Source organism: Amblyomma maculatum, chromosome 5 (assembly GCF_055883805.1).
Source record: "Amblyomma maculatum isolate TAMU_Amacu chromosome 5, ASM5588380v1, whole genome shotgun sequence".
NCBI lineage: Eukaryota > Metazoa > Arthropoda > Arachnida > Ixodida > Ixodidae > Amblyomma > Amblyomma maculatum.
Window position 1 is genome coordinate 109195493 of NC_139348.1, and position 22516 is coordinate 109218008.

General features: G+C 44.4%; 1 protein-coding gene across 1 annotated transcript in view; it reads right to left on the reverse strand.

Moving 5' to 3' along the window:
- LOC146189207 (uncharacterized) overlaps positions 1-22516 on the reverse strand; it is a 44396-nt gene that overhangs the window by 15923 nt on the left and 5957 nt on the right. The window contains exons 4-12 of the mRNA XM_084604108.1: positions 22004-22117; positions 19877-19957; positions 18053-18304; positions 15951-16035; positions 13678-13854; positions 5461-5780; positions 3663-3854; positions 1867-1957; positions 817-999 (exon numbers count right to left, since the gene is read on the reverse strand). Of these exons, the coding sequence (XP_084460234.1) occupies positions 817-999; positions 1867-1957; positions 3663-3854; positions 5461-5780; positions 13678-13854; positions 15951-16035; positions 18053-18304; positions 19877-19957; positions 22004-22117 (1495 nt within the window). The remainder of the gene's footprint in view (positions 1-816; positions 1000-1866; positions 1958-3662; positions 3855-5460; positions 5781-13677; positions 13855-15950; positions 16036-18052; positions 18305-19876; positions 19958-22003; positions 22118-22516) is intronic.

Sequence of the window (22516 nt, forward strand, 5' to 3'; positions counted from 1 at the left end):
ACAGTATGCTATGAATGAGTACAGTAGAGTCACTGCCAAAGTTAAGCAGGAGGCAAAGGAAAGGTGTAAGTGAAGGCATGCATGGACTTTCTGGTTAGCTGCTGCAAATGTTAAAAAAGTTTTTGCTCATAATTTTTCGCTCACAGCTCTGCGTCAATGCTGGATTTTTTGGGCAATGGGACCTTTAACGCTATCGCGTTAAAACTGCTCTTGAGAAGCGGTTTTCTCTCAGTGCATGCGGACACTCTTAACCGTCGTATTTCCCTCTGTATACGAATGCTGCAAACAAAGTCAGAGTCACGGTTGGAAACAAATTCTAGATTGTCAGCAACACTGTCAGAACTGCTCCAAGAAGAGCTCTTTACCTCGCGACATTGCCACTATTAGTAATCTTCACGTGCAATGGCATTAGTGACTGCTGTCAGGCGTAAGATGTGCGCTAAAGGCATGAAACAGTTTTTCATGTACAGCCGCCATATCACCTGGTGTAGAAAATTGCAATTACAGCAACTGCTAACCATAAGTCATCTTTGCCATTAGGAGCAGTGCGACATTGAAAAAGGAGAGTGCAACTCGTCGCTGGTGCTATTAAGTACAATCACCGATGACGAGTACAGCTCGGGGATAGCGGTTCAAAGATTAAATTTCTCTGAACCGGGAACAGGCAGCTTAGTTTCAATCAGAGGCAATGGAAGCACCTGCACAACTATAACGTGATCTGTGAGATTATTTGCCTCGTTTTTTTTTTAAGAGCGCACTCCAAGAATGCAGGCCCTGCTACAATGAAAGCACGAGCCAGTCATGAAAGGCACTCACCACAGTACGTGAGTTGCGCTGAGCAGCCTCCTCTGTGTCTGCTTTGTTGATGTTTTTCTGTGCCTGGCGTCGGGTTATGACGGAGGTACGCTTCCCTCCATAGTCGCACGAGGTCAACACCTTCTCCGGCAGATGTCGTCGCACGTTCTTGAACTTTGCCCTCAGTCTGCCGAGCCATATTTGCTGCAGGCAGAGGCAAGACAATGCGCTTCAATGCATTCTCAATGACTGTGCGCCACATCAAGTAAGGCCAGGATTGCGGGAAAGTCATTGGTCATGAATCTTAGTGCGCTTGAATTCAAATCTTTTGGTCCTTCAATTTGATGCTTCAAACCCAGTTAGCCTCGAATGTACCACACTTATTCACATAATGAACACATCCACTCTGCAAATGCACTATTAGGCATAAAGATTTGGGTAGCATCGAGGAAACGACCACAGTATGCATCGTGCCCCACGCAATAAATATAACTCCAGAATTTGTGCCATTTGGCAAAATGTTAATTCATCACACGAGTAAACAAGAAATGAAAAAAATTCCCTCCAAACAGAACTTTGCTTAAGGAGAATAAAATTGTGGGCTCCATTCATGTATGAGTTTCTGCAAGCCCGTTGCAAACGACAGTCACTCTCTGCTCAAAGCATGGCACAGCCAAAAAAAGTCAAGCTAATTGTTGCCCATTCCAACTAAATCTTTTACTAATTTTAAACTTAAGCTAATGCGGAGCAAACTCTGTAGTGTGTTAAGAACCCTTTTCTATTAGTTTTCTGCGGGTAGATATCTAGGCTAGTATCAAATGCATGTTGTCACAGATGTGTTGACCTAACAGCGCTAATATATTCTTCAGAAGTGAGTACTTTCATTTAAGCAGGCAGAAAGGTAGCAGAAAAGTACATGAAGATGGTTGTCCTCTTCGCAGCGAAGACTGTGCACGTGTCTCAAAGAGGTCTGAAATGCTGACTTTGTCACCGCGGTACCTAAAATAACTGGCATTTCGTCTCTCCTCTAATTTCAACTGCTGAAGGGCGTAAAATTTTGTGTGGCCTTACCCTTCCCGTCTCGTCGTCGGAACCTCGTAGGTATGGGTACTTCATCAACAGGCTGTCCACAGCAGTCCTGTAGAGGTGTTTTGATGGGTACCTGCAGAAAGATGCGAGAAGATTAAATCACGCTTTTACACAGCAGGATGTCTTGGTAAAAGCACAACACCTTCACACTATCAATGCCAGAGCTCTCTTCGAACTGGGATAGCTTTAGACAGCAGACACTGCATGAGCTGCTGGCATCAATACAAAATGCTGCCCTACAGCATGCCACCTTGAAATGAAAAAAAAAAAGAAAAAGAGAACCAGAAATTTGCTTGTTCAATTATAGGGGCACATTGCTACCTTTGTGATACTCTCTCCTTTTTGCAGCATATGCAATGGAGGCACTAAAGCTAGATGAATTGGAGCGCTAAAGAAAGGGCTGGTAGGAGAGGGCTTGAGCTGACCAAGCTGAAATTAAAACCAAGAAGACATCGAACAGTCTAAGGCTATGTGTTAGCGGAGCTCAGTTTTCGAGCACGATAATAGTACACGAATTATTCCTGACACTGTTCTGCAGCCTGCAGTTTTATTTACTGCTATTCCAAAACTGCCCATGTCTGTTCATTTCCAGAGAGTGCTTCATGCCTGTCACCCGTAAGCAAAAGCTGTCATGAGACACGCACATGTGAATGACTCTTCAAAACAAACTTTGGCGACGTGAATTCAGACCACTCAACAGCTTGGAGACCTTCCTACCAATTCTCATGTCCATAGCACATACACAAAAAAAAATTTAAATAACACGATCCATTCACAAACTTGTTTATATTAGTTTCAGCAGCAATACTAACTAGTAATTCTGCTGCATTTAGAGGACTCTGCCAAAATGAATGCTGCCAGATTTTGCAGCCAATCATTATTAAATGCATTGTGTTTAGAGGAACTCCTAAAGGATTAATGCTACAAGTAGCAACCATGATATTTGAGCAGTATTTCATAATCCCTAGTGGGTTGCTGCAGTAAAACCAGGAATTAGGAATGAGTCAGGAAATCAGGAATTAATCAGGAATTGAGTGAAGACAGCAGTAAAAGAAAAAAGTGGGCTCAGAGCACCACTGAATGAACTTGTGCATTAAAGTTGTTACAGGGGGCCTAGCAGCCCAGCACGATATGCAAATGGGCACGTACTGCCATTGTCCCTTATGTACTGCACGTATGTAAGGGACAACGGCAACAATTTAAAGCTGGCCTCAATCTACACACTATGACATTTTGGCAACAAAGAAACACCTATCATGGAAAACAGGGTTGTTATACAGGCCTGTACAGGTAGCGGCTTCCAGCTTCAAAGTGAATAGTAAATTTCTTTGATTTCAAAGCAAATAGCATTTAGAATATGTCTTGCGCAAAAAAAAATTAATTGGAGCAAAAAGCATTTTGAAAAAAATGCATTTTCCCAACACACAAGGCTGCTGCACAAAACAAGAAAAGCGCAGATTGAGGCCTTGTCACTCACTGAAGCTCTGTCTACCGTTTGCAAAAATCGTTGTTGGAAACTGGGGGAGTCAACTGGGAGGGGTGGGGACTGAACTGATTGCTGGCAACCACCTCCAACTGACACAATTTCTGTCACTCTGCCACGTGCTGGAGATCCCGAAAACTTTTGCTGCTGGCACTACAACAGCAGCCTCAGCTTTCAAGACAGATCAGCGATGAATGCAGCCGTCAGCTCTGGTACGGACGTCAAGAGTACCGTGTGGGAGATTTTCGTATCAGAACTGCAGAAAAACGTGCAGAGCTTCAGAGTGGCACCTTACAGAGTTATCTTGCGACACGCCGCATAGAGGCAGTTGACGATTTGGCTGCGCAGCCTCCCATCCAATGGCTGTTTGGCGTTCAGAGCAGGTTGGATGCCAGTGAAGGGCGGCAGTTTGAACTTCAGATGTTCGACCGACTTTGGGACCCTTTTCAGCTTCACGACGTCCGAAACAGGCACCTCATCATTGTCCCTGAGAAAAGACGAAGAAAAAAAAAATAAGGTAGCGGTCTAGCTAGTTTTGCACTGCAATACCAGGAAAACAGAAGCGTCATCGGCCGAGAAAATTGGTGAAATATGTCTGAGATTCAGGTAGTGCTGGAAGCAAGACAAGGACACAAATACGGGCAAGATAAGCGATAACTTTCAACTGTTGCTTACTAGTAAAATCGCCCACCACGCATTGGCAAATGTCGCATGCAGCACAGCTGTATTAGACTCATGCTTTTCGAAGCATCTTTCACCTTCTGTTCTATCTGTTTTATCAGTTGAGAATGTGACACAAGATTTTATCTCTCATGAAATTGGCGACCAGTCCATGGTGCTGTCCACTGAAATGTGGTGGGTAGCCTTTGGGTGAGCCTCATGCACTGACGATTATTAATCCTCCTATCCACTCTAGTCTTTCACTCTGCACTAATTGATTATTGGACAATTAGAGGAAGAGCACATAATTGAAGCCTAAGGAAGCTTTACAATGTAAGAAGCATCACAGTTGAGTGTTTAGGAGCATATGACCCCATGAATCGAAATTCTCAATATATTACATCAGGTTAACAAGGATTTTCTGCAGTGAACTGTGTATAATTGCATGCTTCTCTATAACTTTTACACCTTGTTAAATAACAATACTACAGTCAGTCCCAGACACACCGAACTCAAAGGGTATCAAGAAATAGTTTGATAATTCGATATATAAAACAGGAAGATATATTAGCTTATCTGCGACACAGAGTAGTGAATGAATATGATGCACCTACAGTAAAACCTCGATAATTCTAAACTCTGTTAATTTGAAATCTTGGATAATTCGAAGTTTATCTGCGGGCCCCTAATTTCTAAAGTAAAACTTGCCAAAGAATTTGAAGTGGTGGCCAGCACCAATTCTGTTAATTTGCAAATTTTGGGTGCTATGCATGAATTCCAAATGCAAATTTCATGCAAAACCGCGAGCCAACTCATTTCTGGCCCTTGACAAGCCCAGCTCGTTGTGTGCTTTGTAGCACTCTGTGTCTGGTTTGCAATGTGCTGGGCTTGACCCACACAATTTTTCCTTCGGCTGAGAGATGGTAATATGGGAAATGAAAGGCCCTTTCTGAGGATCATATAGAGAAAAAGGAAATACCTGTAACCTGTATAGGGTCTAGTTCTATGAACCTTTTAGGAATCCCCAAACACCCACTTCTATGGATGCCTAAGTCCCCCCCTCCCGTTTACCCATACCCATTTCTTTTTGGGACTAACTAGACTGCAATTGCTTATGGCTAGCCGTTTCGCTGTGCAGTCAATCTCAAGTGATTAAATTTTGGCACTTTTAGAAGGGTCATACACCTGCACACTCTATTTTTAAAAGAATAGGCAGGAAAGCACGTGAGGCTCTTTAGCTCCTTTTAAAGCCACTGCGGTTCCCTGAGGCTGCAATGATGGGGACCCTCTATGTTAACTGCACCGTTCCTGTTTATCATCTGAAGCTGTCTATTCTACAGGCACAACATAATCTACGAACAGCTGTTGTGATCCACACTTTTTTCTTGCTCATTACCCAGTGAGACCAAAAACTACATAGCAAAGTACATTACCATGTTTTCTCTGATGCTTTCCTGCCCCTCTTCTTCCCACCAACTGATAACTCGTTCGCTGCCTTTTCGACGAGCTTCTCGGCAGCGGCCTCGTCGGTGCACATTCCAAGCAGGTCGGCAACTGTAATGTTCTTGTCGTCATCGTCATCCACAGGAGAGGCTGCTTCAGAGGTGTCGGGACAACTGTTCGGCTCCTGTTCTGTGTCCCCCTGTTCAGACTCTGCTTGGAATGACGCGGGTTCCGAGTTGCCAGGCTCGACTGACTCGCTGCGGCTTTCGGGCGTGTCATTCGAGTTCAGTGGTTCGTCGGGGTCAACAAGCTGCATGGCAAAGAAAACAAAAGGTTCTGCCTTCAACGTCATCATCATCACCACCAACTTGTGCACAAAAGCACTGACCACGCTAGTACGCCAATGAGGGGTTCAGGCAGCACACGAGAAAATGACTTTCACAGTTACCAGAAGGGTGTCCTGCGACATTGCAGTCGTCATGGCTGCAGTGGACGGCCTGTCACTCTCCGTAGTTGTGACATACGATCTCAAGGAGAATAGTTCCAAATCTCACCCTCATGCACAGACCAATCAGCTCGCAAATTCCAGAAAACACTGTTTAAGGCGAAAGCCTTTAATGGCTCATGCTCGCGGCCATGACCGTGTCCATCTGTCTGTAACGCTTTCGTTAAATGGGAACTAATAAAGATAGGAAGAAAAGAATGGCTGCATCAAATAAAGGAAGTCAAGTTTGATGAGTGTGGCGTAATTAGTTAATCAATTACAGCAAAAAATGTCAAAATTGCGGCAAAATAGCACGGACGTCGATATAACCACGGGGATGGAGTGACGTCACATCCACCAAAAGTTGCCTCCGGCCATGTCTAATAACCGGAACTGACATCACGATGACGTCACATATGACCATGACGTCACGACTGGTCATGATGTCCCAGGTGATTCACGCATATACGAAGCTGACCCCGCCGGGCGTCCAATCCAAGCATACGTACGACGCCTTTCATTTGGTTGGCGCTTCCTTGAACGCTGCGCCACACAGCACACAGAAGCAAACACAGTATAGCAGGCATCAGCAGCATTTCAAAGTGGTTTCCAGGAAAGAAGAGGCACTTCCGTTTAGCATATGTCCGCCAAATTTTGTGTCTATCTCTTCGCTCCTAGTCACTCTATTTTGAATATGCTCTTGCAATACAGTCGAACCCGGATAATTCAAATTTTGGTTATATTAAACTCGCAGAATATTCCCTTGAAAATCTCATGTAAAAGTATAGGAAAGCTGCGTCATATATCAAACTTAGTTTCACCGGTTGTTCGATATATCCAACTCTGCACTACGCACTGGAAGGTGCACCTTGCCCAAAGATGATCGCATCACCCTTAGCTGTTTGCCGCATGACGTTTTCAAGCCATGCGCAGAAGGAACGAGAGGGAACAGCTTTGATGACGTTCTAGAGCAGTGCCGTGCCCTTTTCTACAAAGACGCATGCATCTGTGGTGAACTACCTCGCGGCAGCACATGATGTTTGCAAGCCATGTGCGTGAAGGAATGAGAGGGAACCAGTTTGGCAATGGCCGGTGCGGAGCGGACGCAGCCAATGCAGCCGTGGTGTTCGGGAGAGGGGAAAAACGTGATAGGGCCAAAACGGAGGGATGCGCCACCAATAAATTCTGTTCCACATGGAAGCAAGAACACTCACGATTTCTGCCACGCCAACGCAAAAACCTGTTTTGAGCTGCCGCTGCCGCTCATCGCCGAGTTCGCTTAATCACCTGCATGTGAACTGGCCTTAACGGTTCACTTTTTTTTTTTAATATTTTCGGGGACAAAAGTGGAGGGTGCGTTCATTATGCGAGCGGGTTGATTAAGCGACAAATACGGTATCATTTTTCATGGCCGTAAATGGCATCTCAAGCCCATTTCTGTATATTGAATTATAGATATTTCGAACTATTTCACGATGCCCTTCAAGTTCAATATATCTAGTTTCGACTGTATTACCTTACAGCCTTCTTTACATTGCATTTGTTCATTGTCGGGATTCTCTTCTGTAATTTACTAAGTCTGTTTTATAGCGACCTTGTCGTTGTAGCTTTTGTAGTGTTTTACTTATTATACAATGTCAATCTAACTACTCGATATAAACATTCATTTGTTGCAGCAAAAGTGCCTATTGTGAACTTATTCCTCCCACGCCTCTGTCCACCGTAAAGGCGGAGGTTTGTGACAGTTAGGCATGGACACTACATGCATTGCCTGCTGCATAGAAAAAGGAATATGGTACCCCTGTTGCTCATGGAGTGGGTAACAGAAGGAGCAAGACGTGAGATAATTGCTAGTTTCCCGCTGGACACCTTCCAAGCAGCACTCGGTAAGAAGAGCAACTAATTAGGAAGAAAAAAACAGAGATCCCTGCAGAAAGTGCATTGAGAGAATGCGAAAGCATTAGCGCTGCTTTGGCATAAGTCAAACCCACTTATAACAATATTGAAGTGCTATGGAAATATCACTGTTGTAACCGATAACTGTTATAACTGGGTTAGGCAGAAAAACCAAGGAAAACATTAAAAACTACACATTTCATGAGGACGAGGTAGCTTACACTTTTTATTTCGTAGTAGAAAGAAACTCGTAATCGGTAAACGTTGTCAGTTTCACGGCAATCTGGCCGACATCTTTCTGCAGGGCATCCAAATGCTGAACATAGTGCAGTGGAAGGTTCTTGGCAAAAAAACCAAGTCCCACAGATCGTTCTCAAAGCTTCCTGGTGAGATGCAACCTGCCTGGTTCATCGTCGTCGTCGCTGCTGTAACAGTCTTCCACGCCAGTGACTTGCGGTGATAGCCTCGTCCGTCAGCTCTTCATCTGTCACAACTGTATCGTCGGTATGTAAAAATTCCTCAAGTCTCGACGCGTTGCCGTCACTACCACTCACTGTGGACCAAAGTTTGGTCATTGCTGTGTCGGCAGGAGCTTCGCGACCTTTCGCATCGCCAACATCTCCAGCAAAGCATGCTTTCCTGAAGCAATACATGATGGTGGAGGAGCTTACTTCTGCCCAAGCTCCAAAAATGAACTTTACTGCCATCAGGAATGAGATCAAGTCCGGCACCAGTCGGTGCTCTCAGACAGCAATGTCGAGATTCAGAGTGAGCCTGCTCAAGACACATCGGTGATACAGCGCCTTGAAGCAAGCAATAATGCCTGCGTTCATAGGCTGCAAGCATGCAGTTGTGTTAGGTGGGAGGAAAAAATATTCCACATGCAAGAGCTTCTGAGGTGCTTGGTTTGCAGTGCAATTGTCGAGCACCAATGCCACCTTCCTGCCTTCGCGCTGCAACTAATGATCATGCTTGACCAGCCACTTGCGGCAAAGTGCAGGCATCATCCGTGCTTTCCTGTTAAGATGGTAGCGAACTGGGATCTTCACAGCACCACAAAAACAGCGGGATTTCCCTTCGACGAAGGCGGGGCACTTGTCGCTGCTGTCCGTGTTGGCACACTAGAAAATGGTCACGTGTAATTTGCTTTGTTTGCCGCCCCTACAGATCGCCTTTGACAGTGTGCGTCTTTTACGGTAGCATCTGGAAAAACAGCCCAGTCTTGTCCCCCTTGTACAAGTCCCGGTCCGCGTATGCTTATCGGATGCAGGGAAATGTTTCCTCAAGCCACTTCTGTCTAGCGTTGACATCGAGCGATCCTGCCTCGCCCGTGACTGCCTTGTAGACGATTCCATGTCTCTCCTTGAACCGCTGAATCCAACCACCACCAGGCTGGAAATCGATGTTGCGCAGGAGGTATGTGAAATTCTTCGCTTTCTCCGCTAAAATCGGGCCACTAATCGGCACGTTTGCTGCACGGGCATTCAAGAACCACTGGTGGAGCGCCTGTTCCTACGTCTTTGTAGGCCCCATGTCGAACCCTGTCGAACCCATTTTCTGCCGTCTTCCATTGCACAGGCAGCACTGGCACTGCTTTCGTTCTCAATCTTGAGCGCAATGCGGGTGATTGTCAACACCATATTTTCTGGTTTATAAGACGCACCTTTGTATAAGATGCACAACGCATATTAAGAGATTTTCAACAAAAAAATTTGTATATAAGACGCACATCAATTTATTCAGGTTAGGGCAACAGGACTTGACTATATATATCTTTGCTCGACCATCGCGTGCTATGTGCCTGAAAGAAAATTTGTTACGTGCACGTGGAAACGATGGAAAAAAAATTGAGGCAGCATTTATGCACGAAAAAACTCTCGCTCAGTGAGAGCAGAAATACTTCATTATTACTCAAAGCCCTGAAAGGCTTGATCTTGGTACGTTGTCGCCGATTTTTCGCGACATCGCTCAGGCATCCTCTTTGCGTTCATAGTCACTGCGATGATCGTCGCAGTGCATGGACGATCCGCTGCACGCGGCAGAGCACACGCAGGAAAGAGAAAACACACATCCAACAGCCACAAAACAACGTTGTAATTCGTAACTCGAAAAGACAGTCAGCTTGATCTAGCTTGTCTTGGCAGTGTGGAAAGGGCGAGGAGCACGGACATTGCCACCTTTTCGCATTCTGCCAGTGAGATGGCTGTACAATTCTAGAACACCATAACTACTGTAAATATTGTAATTCCAGGCGTCGCTACCATTAGTTTCACGATAAAGTTCGTCAATGAACATTTCTCAAAACAAAAAAAGAAAACATACATAAGATGCACCACTGATAAAACCCACTACTGAAAATTTTGTAAAAAAAAGAAAAAGAAAACGTTTCTTATATACCGGAAAATATGATATTGTCGGTTGCATCAGGCTGTGCTTGCACTTTTACGCCGTTCTTATGCTCACGTACAATGTTCCTCTTAACTTCTAGCGTTATTGCCGTTTACTTTCTCTACTGCACCGGTTGTGCCGTGCTTCTTGAAGGAGGAGCCTCCATTGCTGTTCACAGAAAATCCAGGGCCAGCAAGATCGTGGCAACGATGATGGCACACTAGGAGAACCATGCTACAAAGACACGTGCACAAACGCTGTTGCATTTCGCCACAAAATGTGCAACCGAAGCGGGGGCCTGGACAAAGCAAATAGGGGAGGACAGTGCAGCGCACCACGGTCAGCACACCTTCAGAATGGACTGCTAAACCGTGAAGAGGCAGAGGGGGAGTGCTCAAAGCTTTCCCTCAGAACGACAGTGCCTATCAGTGCCTTACGCCTTCCCTCCTCCTCCGAGCACCTGACCAATGCATTGGCTCAAAGCGCTCTGTCCCGATTTTCTTTCTCTTTTTGTCTGCTGCATCGGCGTTGTCGGCGTCTCCGCATACATGTGCTTTTGTGGTCGCCGGGTTTCCACATTTTTGTTTACTTTCAGTGACCGTATTTGATTATTTTAAACGATGATGAAATATGACACCATTGTAATAAGTGGTTTAATAGAACACATGGTGAATCTGACAGTGCAGCGGCTGCCCATTGTTATATCCGATATATAGTTAAAATTGGTATCATCATAAATGGGTTTGACAGTAATAATAATGATTAATGGTGACGATGATACTGACAGCGGGAAAAAGAAAAAAATAAAAACAATGCAGATGTTTGCCTAAGCCACTGGGATGGCTTAGGCAAACTGCTCATTCAGATAATTTAATAAAAGTGAGTTGTGCCCCGTTAATATAGACAACTCGAATTATGGAGTTTTTCTGTGGATAAAACTTTTTCAATGTATTTATGCCTCGTTAATATGGAAACTCGCTGTCTGGACAATGGACAGGGGAAGAATGCACACAGCCCACTTGAGCCCATGTATCTTTGTCTGGCTAACATGGGCAGCGCTTGAAAAAAGCAGAGAAGTCCGAGCGCAAGTAAAGGGCGCGCTATCCGTAAACCTACGCGACAGCCGATATGGCTGGATGCCTGAACGAGTCCTGTGGGGCTGAAAAGAACCAAAGCGGGCATGTCGCCGTATTAGGGATAGGAAGGGGGTGGGGGGGGAGGGGGAACGTACACAGTAAATTGAGGGTCAGATAAGTAAGAAAGACCCCATAAGGAGAGAACCGGGAGATTTCCGAGTGCAGCAGAAGCGCCGCAACGAGAGGCCGCAGTCAGGAAAACAGCAACATGTGGTTGCAATAAATTCTGCTGAACGTGAACAGAGAAGCCGCTAAAAGCGTAAGAAAAAAATGACAGGAAGAAAGACAAGCACCTAAAGTGGCAGCTGGAACTGAAGTTAAGACACACTCACGAAGTACAGCGACAAAAGAAAGGCGACTAGCACGCAACCGGAACCGGATGGCCCGTCCTGGACGCGCTTCCGGTCCACATGTCGGCTTCGCTTTGAGTTAACGATGCGGCCTTGGCAAGGTCTGAGCTCTTCATAGTCAGCTAACCGTCATTCTAAACTGTACTTCAGCTTGCAGTGTTTGTTTCATATAGGAACACATACAAACGGTGTCAGGAAGGGGCTGTTCGATAGCCCTCTGCATAGCAGCCTGCCAACTTGACTCCCTTGCTTCCTTATAGAAACAGTACAAGGCAAAAAAGAGAGAATCAGAAGAACAGAAAGGATGAGAGGTTAACTAGGAAAAAAGAGTGCAAAGAAGCAGGGGACTGTAACCATAAACTTTAGTCTGACTTTTGGCATGGCAGAAGTTAAATGCAAAAGAACGGAGCTGAACGTAGGTGCGAAGTGGGAAATCTGTAAATACAAGCGGCAAAAGCCATCTCAGTCAATCCAAGCCATGAGGGACTGGGATTAAGTTAAACTAGGCCTCAGCCTCACCAGATCGACGGTAGCATCGATACTACAGGACTCCGACAAATGGCTCAACGTCAGCATCGCAGTGTCAGCCACAGTCCGACAGCGCCCAGCACAGTTCGAAGAAATGGAGTCAGCCTTATTAACGCGATTCGGGAATATGCACGTGAAGGGTGCTGTCATGAGCAACGAAATGCTTCAAGAGAAGGCTCACTGCCTTGGCAACATCATTGGTACGATACCGTTCCTTCTCCTCCGTCTTGATAGGTTTTAGCTGCGATGACTTACGGAATGTTTTGTTCAGTAAAACAGTGCGATGTTTACAAAGAAAAAATATTCTATGCTCTGTCAAGGCATGACTGACTTCAGCTACTCAAGAGGATGGCTGACAAGGTTTAAGGATAGACATGGCATTTCGAATCGACGGATTCATGAAAAGGGTACCATCGACAGCTAGGCTATTTCCTCATCTCAGGAGAATCTCAAGCAGCTGCTTAGCAGCTATCGAATTTTGTTCTGTCAAATTTTGAAACCAGTGCACACCGTTAATTACAATTTTTTTTCAATAAATGCTTTTCGGTTTTATACATGACTCGTTATTATGGATGCCTCGCTTTATGGACAGTTTTGGTCGGAAACCAAAGTGTCCATATTAACGAGGTACGACTGTATTACCATTATTATTTGCATCTCTTGCGTGCCTTCACTTCTTGCACCCATGCTTTTGGCCTCACCAACATAACCTATTAATGCTTTCGCATTAATAATAACCGGCAATGGGGGTGCAGTGAGAAAGACGACACAATAAAAATAAATTAATTAATAGCAAATAATAATTGGTTCACAGGAACGGAAAGGCGCAGTATCTGTCACACTTATTTTGTGGACACCTAAACCACACCATAAAGGAAGGGAGAAAGGTGGGAGTGAAAGTAGAAGGAGAGAAAGAGGTGCCACAGTGGAAGGCTCCGGAGTAATTTCAACCTCCTGGGGATCTTTAATGTGCACTGACATCGCACAGTACACTTACAGTGTAATAAACACTGTATATAAGCAATTATACTCTCTGGATTGTTTCTATGTAGCATACACTGGTACACACCTGGCATGCTCACATATCTTTTCAGGGGCACTTCAGTTACGATGCAGTTTTGATACCGTTTGCTGTACAAAGATTATGGCAGTGGAGGGCTACGAATTACTTCAGACCATCTAGTGCCTTTAGCAACACACAATCATCTTGCGAGTTTCGTCTCCATCGAAACACAACTGCCGCGACTGGGACTGAACCCAGATACCGTGGCTCAGTTGCTGAGTGCCCCAAACACTGATCAACTGCACCTGATTCTTCTTCAGCAGCTGATATGCCGATATAATGAGGCCAACATGCCAACTAAACACATAAATTCCGGAACACAACCACTCGTGACAGAAGTCAACACGTCACTCGCTCCTCACCAAGCGTCGCTTGACAGCTAGGATTTGCTGCAGGTCGGCGAGTGTTCGTTTCCGGCCCTCTTTCCGGCCCTGCGTAGAGCCTTCTCTTGCCTTCCCTTCACCTAGCTTCAGTAACTGCTCTGGAATCTTCCGTCGCAAGTACTTGAACTTGGCTCTCAGAGAAATGCACCAGCGTTCCTGCAAGCATACATTAGAGAGACACCGATAAGGAATTTATGCATTTTGAGTTTTCTTCCACAAAACAACGTGAGACACGACATTTCTAGGCTGCTGGCTGTCTTGACTACTCAAATTGCTTTCTGTGTACGTTTAGGTAAATGTCCCTTTTCCCCAGTGTGGAACAGCAGGGTCTCTTTACTGCCAGCTGACCTCTCCGCCTTTCCTTTCATTAAATCACTTTCTCTTTCTCTTCACAAATTATGCATTCAGACGTGTTTTTCTCGAGAAAAAGTATCCTTGTAGAAAACACTGCCGGCCGTAACGGTGGAGCAGGCTAGCAATGAGCACATTAAAGGGCCAGCACTAACCAAAATATGTCATCAGATTATGGTGGCAATGGAAAGATCTCGCCTCACATAGCCCAGATCAAGCACTGCAATATTCAAGAAACGAAGATTTGAAAATTGCATAAAAACAACTGAAGTGCCCTCTCATGGTGAAATGTCATTATCCCTTGAGTAGCCCATGTGACCCCATCTTGAGAAAATAGTATTGATTGTTACAAGTGCACAGTGTTCTTTATTCTTCCAGAAGTGATCCCTTTGTTTTGTTACATTGCTACGGGGCAGCAGGCCAGTGAAAACCGCACATCACCAACAGCGATAAGATCATTTTGTAATAATGTCGACGGGCCTAGCGTGAACGTTCCCGTCCATGCCCATGTCCGCTTCCCTTCTTTCTTGTGCGTAAAAATATGTTGCACACTCTCCAGCGCGTGCATCGATAAAAAAATTCTAGATGGCACTTTGGACCACTAAAGTATGATGAGGCTTCTTCTCTCTTTTTTTTTTTAGCGAAGTGAATCCCTGCTCTCCACTACAGCACTTCTATCTCCCTCTCTTCTTTCACTCCCACCTTCCTCCCTTCCTTATGGTGTGGTGACAGATACTACGCCTTTTCTATCCTGTAATCAATTTCAAATTTCGCTGATGCCTGCGGTACTAACACCTCCTAGATATCTGGGTCTGCTTCTGTTTCCTGTGTGGTGCAGTGTTCGAGGAAGAATCAAATAAGGTGCTGCACGGACGCCTGGATCGGACGCCCGGCGGGGTCAGCTTCATATACGCATGAATTGCCTGGTGACGACATGACTTGTCATGACGGTACATCGTGCGCCCCTTGTCGAACCTAACCAGCATTTCATTGAACGCATCAAAGTTCACCGGCGTTCTATAATTCGTTTACAGGAAAGGAAGGTGCAGTATCTGTCACTCGCGAGATCTCGTTATCATCCTCATGGTAGACAAGGGGAATTATGAAAAGCGTTTCACAATCTGGGGTGTGGCGCAGTTGATAAAGCGCTCGGCTGGGGATCCAAAGGATAGATTCCACGGTGGAAGACAAGGCTTATTAATTTATTTTTAACTCTCGCTCTCGAAACCATGACACCTCTGCTGACAACCTTCTGTCGACTGCGATGAGGCATTAAAGGCTTTCCCTTTAAAACATTAATTCTTTTGCATCACCTACGATGTTCTAGCATTTGTCACTAGATGGAGGCGGCGTAAAGTCCTGCATTCTGGAATGAAACGGTGACCATGGCCTACTGAAGGTTTCATTGATGAGGCGTACATTCATGCGCGATAACAGCCTTGGGTGTGGAAACTAAAATGAATGCTACTCTGCAATAAAAGCATGTGTAATCACTGCCACGTTGATGAAATTTATATTTGTTTTCAGTACATTACTTTTGCTGACATCCAACTGTCCTTACGGCCGCTGCTCATAATTTCCAGCACTGGCCTGCATAAAAATGGGTGCATGTATTGACAGAAAAATTCTCGGAAAGATTTTTCTATGGTGTTTCTAACAAAACTGATATGGAATTGATCACCTCGTACAGGAAGCTTTCTACAGCTACGAAAAAAATTGTATGCCTCAATTCCAATGTTCTGCCCGTTTAACATTCCAGGACTTGCCATTGGAGAGGATACATTGTCTACTAAGATTATAACCACTTGAAAATTCTTTTACTAGATACTCGCTAATCAAGTCAAGTTGCACACCTACAGCAGGTGAAATCGGGCAATGTAGAGCCGCGAGAAACATCTCACCCAATCGCGTGATCCCGAAACCAGGTGCGGGTACTTCACAACCAGTGAGTCAATCGCTCTCCTGTACAGTCGCCTGGTTGGGTACCTGCGCAGAAAATGCACAAGTTGACCTAAGCATTGTATGAATTACTGTTTTTCAGATCAAAGCAAAGAGCAATTTACTTCAAATAGTTCCAAAGCAAATATGAATACATTTAGTGCGCACGAAAATGGTGAACAGCGCAATAAGGCATTCTCAAAACCACAGACTTCTTCGATAAAGGCCATTACATGTGAAAATAAAGCGGGCTGTCTTTTTCTACGTGTCGGCCTCGTACAAGAGAGCGTTCCTTCTAAATCACGCCGTATGAAAAGTTTCAAAAGTAGCCCACTTACACTTCAGTCATTAGAGTGACACTGCAGACAATACACTTTCACAACAACAGATATGAAGGCCTCATTCCCCATTTTGCGTGGCATCACTGTCACGAGCGCTGTAATACAGTTTCAGAAATCTGTGCCACACTGACCGGACAGACTGAAACCACATGTGCAATTTCTAGGCGCGGCGGCACAGTGGTAAGACTCCTGACTACTGTGCCGGAGCTCCCGGGTTCAATTCCGACCACTGGCGGCTGCATTTCGATGGAGGCAAAACTGAGAGGCATCCATGTGCTGTGTGATGCCAGTGCACGCTAAAGATCCTCAGGTGGTTGAAATTACTCCGTAGCCCTCTACTACCAGCTCCCCTTTCTCTCTTTCCACTTTGACTCCCACTTTCCTCTCTTCTCTTAAGGTACGGTTCAGGTGTCCACAGAGCAAGTGTCACAGATATTGCGCCGTTCCTTTCCTGTGAACCAATTCAGTTCAGTTCAGTTCAGTTCAGGTATGACCTATAAGAGTCACCCCTGGTACACTGCCGCAAAGTTTTGTAACTTTTGTGCATGCTCAAAACGACCAGCTGGCATGTGCCTTTCTTTGTAATGAGAGACGTGATGAAATTTATCTAGAATGCCTCTAGCCAACAGCTATTAGTTCTGCATTTCTTCCCTTTCCCACAGTCCTACATATTGTTTGAGGTTACTGCAGCTGCTTTAATTAATTACTGTCTCGTTAAGTAGCTGTCTCGAAGTTTAGCCCCCTTTAAACTAAGCATGGCCAAGACTGGCAGCGATTATAGCTGCTGCGCACATTTGTTGCTATCATTGCCGCCAAGCTGTTCACCTCTTAGTGGGTGCAAGTCAGCACAATAAAGTTTCGCTGTTCTCCTGACTAGCGGACTGCAGTCACCACTGTGTGACAATATTAAGACTGCTTGGGTTTCTTTAAGATGTGCTGATACTGCCCAACACACTAGCGCTTTTCCATCCATTGAAATGTAGCCGCCAGGGCCAGGATTAAACCCTGTAACTTTAGGATCATCAGCCACACGTCATCACCAAGCCATTAGGAATGGAGCTGGTGATGTCATGACAATGTACCATGCTGACTGGACAGAATGTCAATCCAGAATGTCAAACAAAATGGCCACACTCATAATGTCTTTCCTCATTTGTCTCCCTTGCAGCATCTCTCACACTGGACATACCTGCCTTATTTGCATTGACGAATAAGCGATCGTGCATGACCGCATGACCGAGTGCCATATACAGTCGATCATGCCTCGAGCCAAACGCTCCAGCTGGTCCTCGTATTTCACACCACCCATCACAATAGTTCGCATCACCACAGAGGTAAACATCTGATAAAATTCTTCTTCAAAATAAAAATTTTAATGCGTACAGTTGACATTTTTAAAGGTACCAGTAGACATAATTAATGCCAAAAAAATAGCAATTAAAAAAAGGAATTTGCTAGCCTGATACATCGGAGCAGTTTGACCAAAGTAGCCATCGATAAAATTATTTAATTTGTTTCGTCTTTTCTGGCTTGCAAAATCTGTCATTTTTGGAAAGGACCCCATTTGTTCTTAATTTGCAGCACTCAATTGATGTAGGCTAATTAATTTGTCCTTCCTCAGTGGCCCTTTAACAATGCCTCAAGCAACGAACGTCTAGGTAGATTTCGCTTTCTATTAAGCTCGAATCGCACAAGAGATGAGTACAAGAATACACATCACTCACAGTGTAATCTTGAAGCAGGCTTCAAAAATGGTGTTGATGATGTGCTTCCTTAACCGCCCAGTTACTGGGCCTTTCTTCCGCAGGATGATGTCACACCACAAGCCAAACGAAGGCAGGTTGAACTTGAGGTAGTCGTTACGGTCCTCCTCCATGGCAGGCATAATGTCGACTGCGCAAAAATTGCCACCACTCTCAGCGGTCGTGCAGCGCGGCAACATCGCGCGCAGCATGTCCGGGATCTGCGATAACCTCCTGCAAGCAAATAAGACCTTCAGAAAATTTGCAATGCTCAGGACACAGGTTGTGTAAATCGGTAAAATTCTGTGACACACTGCTCAAGGCTCACGATTCTTGGTCCTCAGAGTGAATAATAAAAGCCGCAGACAACAATTCATACAACATCACATCAGTCTACTCGCCATAGCAAGAAGGCAAGAAGTCCGAAAACACTTTTAACACAGCTGAAATTTATAACATAAAGTTTCATCAAAAACGCAAACAATGTGCTGTGTGAAGTGAGTGCACCACAAGATCCTCAGGTGGTCGAAATTACTCCGGAGACCTCCACTATGGCACCTCTTTCTCTCCTTCTGCTTTCACTTCCACCTTCCTCCTTTTCCTTATGGCAGGGTTCAGGTGTCCACAGAACACCTGTGACAGCTACTGCGCCTTTCCTTTCCTGTGAACCAATTATTATTATGAAAACAATGAGTAGCCAGTGAAGGGATGGTCAACCTGGCTACCCATTACTACAGAAGGGAGGGACCTTTTGATCAAGTTTTAGAGCCATTTCAATGGCATTCGCAGCGTTCAACACAATTCAACGGCACTCACGAGCAGGCACCGGCAGCCGATGAAGAGTTCAGCATGCGTCTTTCTGCAGCCAATGAAGTCTAATAAGAAATCGTACTAACATAAGAAAGGTACAATGCAACAGATGGGACAGCACAGAAGACAGATGCATGCGCTATCAAATTCCCTTAGAGACTGCATGTCTGCTAAACTGTTTAGGAAGATTTCGATATAGTCAATAAACTGTAATATCCATATTCAAAATATTGAAGTTCGATTGCACAGGTGGCCATGATGTCATCTCACATGATGTGTACATGACATTCCTAGTTATTACGGCGTTGACAACTTCCTATGGTGCAACTCCAGTGCTCCTCATGCAGCGGCTGCGCGAAACTCAAAACGCCGGCGTCACTACACACGAACATGATGTCATGTGCCCAACCTTGTATGTGCTTGCATTGATGTTAGTGATTAACCACTTCCTGATCTGGAATAACACGTTTGCATGAGATGTTTTCACAGGACAGGTCAGTGTGTGAACTACTAGAGTCGGATGAAAGCTTGAGTGCGCAGTGAAGCTTTACAGAATATTGATGCCTTTGACATGTACATTGTTGGGGCATCAATACAGCAACCTGGATGCCACTGGCTGTCATTGACATCTGTTGCTTTTTAAGTTGTATTGTTGTCACATACAAACATACTTTCCCGCATCACGCACAATTTTTTCAAGGATCCTGATGAACTGCAAATTGGTTGATGTCAGAGTGAGTCATCGTTCACTGATCCTTCATTTGCCACAAAAAGGACAGGCCCAACAAGAGTCCCAAAGTCAACAGACTGCATTGCCAAGTTGCAAGCATGGAGCCATTTCTGCACCTCCAAGAGACCAGACAGTTTAGCCACTGAAGCGCTCTGGTAGGTCTCTTGAAGGACTTAAAAATTTCAATAGTAGTGAAGTAATGACGCCTGTCTAAAAAAGGAGAATAGTGGACTGCACAACTCCTGCAAATACATAGTGGCACTTACATGACTTCATCTTCATTTTCTATAGGTTCAGCATCTGCAGCCACCATGTCGGCACTTTCACCCTCTTGCAGACGGTCTCCACTGGTAAAAAAAAAAATGTGGTTAAGCATAAAGCAAGCTGCTAACTGCTTATTAACAGTTGCAAAAATTGTTACAAGAATGGTAGGTGATCCAGAGTAGAAAGAAGTGAAGAAAAAAGCTACACAAAGTCACAGGAAACCAAACAATGGTTCAGAAGGAGCCCCAGTCCACTAGCCAATGCTTCAACAAGTGGACTTGTCGAAAGGCTGGCTAGCAGACTGAGGGTACCCTTCAACCCTTGTTCAGTTTCCCTTTGTTTGTCCAGCCCTACCGCTTTCAGGACCGGCCCCCAAGACCATCATTCATATGCATGAACAAAGTTGATGCGCTGCCTATTGCAAATTCCCGCGTGTTAGAACGTATAGCCCTATCTAGGCAGACAGTATGACAACTGTAGCACCAGTGGTTCACTTCTTTTTGGCAGGTGGCAACGTAGAATAATTATTCGGAATGCAGTGCTCTTTAAAACATCAACAAAAATGGCAGAGCATGCATCAGGACACACTATGAATTTGGTGCCTATTGCACAATTCCAGTGTTTCTACTGCAGGTCCTTCAGATCACAGCAGCAGCGAAGAGTTCGGAGACAACTTCACGAGCTCTGACATCAGCTCAGACGATGAATCACTCAAACATCAGCCTGGAACTTCAATCAGTGGGCCAAAGATAAACACACTTTCAATTTTAATTTGCTTTTATTTCCGTTCACTATGGTTTCAGCCCCAAGGAAAGCTCTGACATATTGAAGTAGCTTCTCCAAAGCTCTTTCAGCCTCGTAGAGTGGAGTTCGAACACTTTGATTTCAAAAAAACTGCTCTCAGAGCAGATTTTCAATTTTAATGGCAAACTAGATCACACTCTGCAACTGTCTACGAAACATGCCACAAGATATGCCAGCCATAAATCACAAAAAATTTGAGAACACAAAAACTGTAAGCTGTGCTGTAAGCAGAGGAAGACCAGGCTGGAAACAAATGCTTTTTTTTTTAGCAATTTAGCGATGTTCTTGAGGGAACGGCATGCCCTCAATATTGACTTCGGCATATAACCTTGTTATTGGGCTTCACTGAATTTTGTTAGCGCAGTTAAAAAAAATGGTACATCACACTCGCAACAACGCCTTTGGCAAGTTAGCGGTGACCACTAATTCTGAACAGCAATAAAAAATGAAACCTCCAGACAGGCGTGCCAGTTTTTTTGCAACTACATAATACAACAGACAGTGTAGCATATATTTATATATTCCGAAGTTACTTTTATTGCAGTTTTTATTTTGATAGTAACGGTTTTGTTTACTTTTGGATGTTTTTAAGCACATTCGTAGCGCAATCTTTTTGCTTCGTGTATAAAGTAAAAAGCAAAAAAAATCTGCACATACTTGAAAGGCCCGTTAGATCGCTGCATTATGGCAGAATTGTGTAAAATATTTCACTTCATAAAAAATATTATACACGGTACTTCAAATTCGCTTGTTTTATTTCACAGTTAACGGTAAGAAACTTACTTTTACGCAAACCATACTTGCAATAGTAAACAATGAGGCACTGTACCACCTTTTCAATGTATTCTGATTTTTTTTTTCATCACCATTTCTTATTTTTGCATTAATATTTTTTCAATGCTTCCTAAACATTTTTTTTCTAAAGTTTGTACTGAAATTCTTTATATTATGCATCTCGTTTAATTAAGCAAATGTTATTTAAGTGTATGCCAGAGCTGTTTTAAATACCGCACTTATAAAAAGGTTTTTTCCAAGACTCCTCTGGATTGCCTGTTTCTTCACGGTCCACAAAGAGTTCATCTCTATCAGGCCTTGTGCTAATCAAGAACAGCCACAAACGGCAGTTTCTGAATTCAAGTTTTGGCCTTTTCTAGCTTATAGCAAATCATTTTCAGTGAGTAGGTCTTTAGAGAGTGATAACTGATGCAGGTCAGCCTGAACTTGTATTGTTCACAACACTCCAGAATATCAACGCAAAATATTGGTACCAGCGATTTAAACGAAAAGATCCCCGAGGCCAACATGGCACTGAAGCGAGTGCTCACATCTGCTGGGAAGATTCTTCGGCACAGTCAATGAGCGCCTGGCATGCTGAATCAGGTGCATCTGGTGAAGCTTCGCCATTGGATGTGTTCGCCAGAAAGGCCAAGCTTGAGGTGCTGCAGGCATGGAAAATAGTGTTTGCCCATTTATACTCTTGATATGCTCCGTTACTATACTGCCGATGGCACATATGACACTGATCAATCAGGAGACCTTGGAAGAACTTTTCTTGCTTTGCAGAGAGGAATGCGTGTTTTGATGGTCAACCTGGATACCGTGTCAGAGTGTTTTGCTTTTTGTCTTTGGGCAACTACCTCTGTAGTGGTATTTCTTGATCAACCAAACAGAGATAAATTTCACAGCAACTCCAACAATGCTATTCCTGAAATGTCCATGTCAAGTTTACCCGTTTTCAACATGATTTAAGATGTACATGAAATTCACACTTGTGTACTCTGCCAATATGGTGTCATAAGAGCAAATAACCATGCATGCTCTGGTCAGTTTGTAAAGGG